At 45.8% G+C, this 4,942-nt stretch overlaps 1 protein-coding gene across 2 annotated transcripts; it reads left to right on the top strand.

Annotated features, from left to right (window-relative positions):
- Window positions 1-521: 521 nt before the first annotated feature.
- zfp36l2 (ZFP36 like 2 zinc finger CCCH-type) lies at window positions 522-3,953 on the top strand. 2 transcript variants are annotated; one of them, XM_086258353.1, is made up of 2 exons: window positions 522-993; window positions 1,193-3,953. In XM_086258353.1, the coding sequence occupies exons 1-2, from the start codon at window positions 904-906 to the stop codon at window positions 2,402-2,404; spliced, it is 1,302 nt and encodes a 433-aa protein (XP_086114479.1). In that variant the 5' UTR covers window positions 522-903; the 3' UTR covers window positions 2,405-3,953. The 2 variants fall into 2 exon arrangements, with proteins under 2 accessions (XP_086114479.1, XP_086114480.1); XM_086258354.1 differs by having other exon boundaries at window positions 527-993; window positions 1,196-3,953.
- The last annotated feature ends 989 nt before the right edge of the window (window positions 3,954-4,942 follow it).

Raw genomic sequence — 4,942 nt, 5'->3', positions numbered from 1 at the left:
AAAGGTGAAAGCCAACACTTTTAAAAAAGTTTAGTCGTGACAAGATTAAAGTGGATCATGGTGGCATATAGAACCTGTGTGTGTGTGTGTGTAGAGTGGATACTGTGGATTATGCAACCAGTGGAGTCTAAAAATTGTGCTGCACTCTGACTGGTCTTTTCTGCGCTCATACTTGTGGTCTCACCCCATCCACAGGCAGAGAAGCAGGGAGAGGCTGAATTTCCTTCCATTACAAATACATGTGTCAGCTTCTAAGTGCACAAGAAAAGAAGACTGTCGGTTCAAATCCCAGGACTTCAGGAGCCTTAAAACCTCCCTCTATTTACGACAGCGAGCTTCGCTAATGCGCTGCAGGCTGGCACGCATTCATAGTAGAGTACCACATTCTTTCTCAACGAGCCCAAAAAGCAAAACCAGCTTCCACAAAATTGTGTGATTTAAAAAAAATTTAAATAAAAAAATAAAAAAGTTTCGGGGGCGTGAGAGGGTGGTGGTTGGGCTGGAGTTGTATTTCATTTTCAAGGCGTGGTGTTAAAGAATAGACGGCCAACCGGTGAATGGAAGTTTTTTTTTTCCTCGGGGAGGAGGCGGCTCCTCGAAAAAAGTTTGCGCCGACTTGAGCTCGCCCCTCCCCGGCCACGCAACATTTATACGAAGGCTTAGAGCTCCCAGCAAAGCACTCTGGCTCAGCGCTTCTTAAGGGGAGGAAATAAAACCACCTACAACTCAACAACACAAACCTAACCCCCCTCTTTCCCTCCCTCCTGTTTCTTTCACGGACTTAAACCTGCACAGAAGCTTTTTAAGCAACTTTTCAAAAGTTTTATTTTTTTTTCCACAACCAAAAACCAGTCGTGGCACAAACTACTGCTCGTCGCATTCAAGGATCCTGCTCGGTCCTCCATGAAAGAGTCAGTGCGGCAGCAAGTTTGGGCAAAAGAGATGTCAGCGACCGTCTTGTCAGCTTTCTACGACATGGACATGCTTTATAAGGTAAAGTTTGACGCTTTGAGAGTCTTTTCTTGTTCTGAATGAGTTTTGTGCTTGAAGTGGCGTACTAACTTGTGCACAGTTTGCATGTGTTCGACTGCAACAAGTTGTAAATACTGCAGGCGCAGTCTTTATGCCATGTGCTCAAAACAGTAACGCAGTTAACTGTCTGAGACGCTAACTTGGTGTCATTTCTTCCCAGCAGCAAGATAAAAGCATGAACATGAACGCCCTCCACATCAACAGCATGCTGGACAAGAAGGCGGTGGGAGCTCCGGTTGGCGCTCCCGGCTCCGGCGGCGCCTTCACGCCGGGATTTTACCGCAGAAACTCGACCAGCAACGTGGAGGCGATGAACAACGGCAACAAGTTCTCCATGGGCACCTACGACAGCCTCAAGGAGAACACGCCGAGCAGCAACAGCAGCGCCACGGTCCTCATTAACAAGGAGAACAAGTTTCGCGACCGCGCTTACAGCGAGAACGGAGAGCGCGGCGTGCTGCAGCAGAAGCCCGGCTCACAGATCAACTCCACCCGCTACAAGACCGAGCTGTGTCGGCCCTTCGAGGAGAACGGCTCCTGCAAGTACGGCGAAAAATGTCAGTTCGCTCACGGCTACCACGAGCTGAGGAGCTTGTCCCGCCACCCTAAATACAAAACTGAGCCGTGCCGCACCTTCCACACCATCGGCTTCTGCCCGTACGGTCCCCGCTGTCACTTTATCCACAACGCCGACGAGCGCCGGCCCGCTCCGCCCGCCAACGCTAACGTGCAGACGGTGGAGCCCAGATCGGCTCGCGAGCTCTGCGGCTACGGCCAGAGAGAGGTCCTGCCGCCGCAGCAGCAGCTCGGCTACACCCAGAGGGACAGACCAAAGCTTCACCACAGTCTCAGCTTCTCCGGCTTCTCCACCCACCACGGACTGGAGTCTCCCTTGCTCGACAGCCCGACGTCCCGGACCCCTCCGCCTCCCACCTCAGCCTCCTCCTGCACCTCCGCCCACAGCTACTACAACGACGACGTTCTGTCTCCGAACTCCGTGCCGTGCATCAACAGTGCCTTCTCTTTCCCCGGACAGGACCTAAAAGCCTTACTGGCCCCGCTGACTGTGCACACCAGCAGCAGCTACGCCAACAACCACTCCGCCGGTGCCTACTACGGGAACGTGCAGAGCAGCGTGTGCCCACCTTCCCCGCCGACCTACAACATGAGCCACTTGCAGGCGTTGCGCCGCCTCAACGAGTCGCCGGTGTTCGATCCTCCTCCTAGCCCGCCAGACTCGCTCTCTGACCGGGAGAGCTATGCGAGCGGGTCCCTCAGCTCTTCCGGGAGCCTCAGCGGCTCCGAGTCCCCGAGTCTGGACGCTGGAAGACGTTTGCCAATCTTCAGCAGGCTGTCGATTTCAGATGACTAATCACACTTTTCTTTTTTCTTTATTTTTTTTTCATATGGATTATGATGGACGAGTCAGGGGAGGTGGGTTGTCAGTGAGTGAGAGACTGTCCTTCAAAGCAGAGGATCCCACCCCACTGCCCTCATTTCAGCAGCATCCATCCCTGCTGAAGTGCCTTCGTGCAAGACTTTTAAAATCTCTACCAGCTCTAAAGGTGCTGACCCTGCTCCGACCTCGCTGGAGGGGGGCAAGAGGAGAGTCTCACCCGCAGAGATCAATAAAGCTTCAGTTTAAAGTGTCCTTGACCTGGCATTAGTCTAGTATTTTTTTTTCTTTATATGTAATATAGCTGTAATAAAACTTAGATAGCAAACAGAAGGCATTCCATCAGTGCCTTGCCCAAGGGCTCATGGCAGCCCTCTTCTCCCTTATTGTTGCTCTATCAGGCAAGCCACACTTTTCCTGGGATTAAGTGTGTGTGTGTGTGCGCGTGCGTGCGTGCGTGTGTGTGTGTGTGTGTAACATGACTTGACAAGAAGAAGAGACTGTAAGCGGTTTCAGATTTCCTCCCATCCTGCCAAGAAAATGCCTTGACTTAAAGTAACATTATTATTTTTTTTCATCCTCTTCTTCTTTCCTCTCTGAAAGCTTCAACTTCCATTCCAGATCTGTCTCTCACCCAGCGCCACCCAGTGGTTCGTTTGGTTAGTGTAGTTTGTTGCTTGGTTAAAAAGCACTCTTGAGTTGGGCTTGTTTGGGGAAATCACTGCTGATGGTTGAATATATATTTTTTTAGCTGTTTCTTTTTTTTTTCTCTTCTTTTTTTGAGTGATTTACATAGCGGTGCATAACTGGCTATGGACTATTTAACTTATTTATTATCTTGTGAAAAAAAGTATAGGCTACATTGGTAATTTGTGTCCATACTGTATTTATCAAGTATGATGAAGCAATAGATCTATATTCTTTTATGTTTAAATTATGATCGCCATTATTAATCTGCATAAAGTGGAGTGTATGTTCTTTTCACAGTAATATATATATTGTTTTTTCTCCTTTTTTGTAACTTCACTTGGTTATTTTTATTGTAAATGAGTAAAAAAAAAAAATCTTAATTTAAGAGAACGTATGTGATATTTATTTCATTAATTTTGTTTCCTTGTTTACGTTTATTAAAAGTTTGCGTGATTGCTGTTTGCTCCTGAGGTTGTGTGTCAGAGCTGTAGAAGGCTTTCTTTTTTTTTTAATTTCTTTTTTGAGGATCCTTATTTAGATGTGTCTGTAGAATGTATAAACAATGGTTTGTCATAGACCGTCCAAACCTTCGTTCCTCTTTTCGTTGATCTAGATCAGACTTCAGTGACAAAGAATCAGAGTCAATAAATTAACCAAAAAGTATTTTTTTTTTTTTTTTCCTTTTTCATTTTCTGTTTGCACGAGGTCACACTGTGATTCCAGCCACGTGCTAAAGAATGTAGCAATCCCTTGTGCCCCAGTATTATTGTGTAGTGCCTATGGGGTTCATAATCTTGACATGCCTTAAAATTAACCAAATAAAGTATTTTTCCTACATTGCATCTTTTTATAAATCCAGATGGAACTGAATGTAGTGTTGGATTTTTGTTTTTTCTAGAGGTTGTTACCACTCCAGACACTCTGACAGGAAAAAAAGAAAGGAGAAAAAAAAAAACACAACTGTAAACTTTCTCAAAGTCCCCATTCCTCGTTTTTGTTTGGTTTTTTTAAAATATTGAAATCTAGTGTTGAGTTTGCTGGAGAGGGAAGTTGGATGGACACATTTGGATTGTACATAGTAGGTACAGGGGGATGCGCACTATGTACTTTTGACTACTTTATCAGAAGTAAAGCTTTTTGAATGTAACACACAGAAAAAAAAAATGGAGAAAAAAAAAGACGGACAAAAAGACAACCGAGAGTTGTGTTCTTTTCTTTGGGGGGGGGGGGGGGGGTCAGTTCACTACAAATTGAGTGTGAGACTGTTAACTTTGTACTGTACATTTTTTTGTAGTTCTCCCAATAAAAAAAAAAAAAAAAAAAAACATCTTTTGAAAAAGTTTCAGACTCTGACTTCTTGTAAATGTATGATGATGTCACACACGGTCAAAGCGCTGACCAGCTAGTTTTACCCCAGTGCTGCTGAGATGCCCCCCCCCTTTCTCCGGATGTGTAAATGCTCTCTGCAACGGTTGTGAAAGTTCACTGCAAACATGGAAAAGGGGTACAGAACAAACTGGAGATGGTGTTGCGTAATGAATTTTCAAAATGAAAAACTTAAGAGGCACTGGGCCGTGGGAGGATACGATTTCAATCTTTATTATGTCGATATACGTGATATAGACTGGCACTCTCAACCCTCAGACTGCAGAAGAAGTGCCACACAAAGTTAAAGCACGATATCCTGCTCACTTCCAGCTCCTTGTTTTTAATCTGGGACTAGCTTTCTTGCTTCATACTGGCTTTGGGCCGAGGCTTTAATCGCAGACTATCTGCCAACGAGCTGTTTCCCCCAGTTCTTTAAGCCAGCTTTATCCTGATTGG

This window comes from Aulonocara sp. 'chitande type north' Nkhata Bay, linkage group LG13 (genome assembly GCF_057382095.1).
Source record: "Aulonocara sp. 'chitande type north' Nkhata Bay isolate Kocher_YH1m ecotype deep benthic linkage group LG13, A_spYH_male_GT1.1, whole genome shotgun sequence".
In the NCBI taxonomy this organism is placed as follows: Eukaryota; Metazoa; Chordata; class Actinopteri; order Cichliformes; family Cichlidae; genus Aulonocara; species Aulonocara sp. 'chitande type north' Nkhata Bay.
This window is presented reverse-complemented; position numbering and strand designations above follow the sequence as displayed.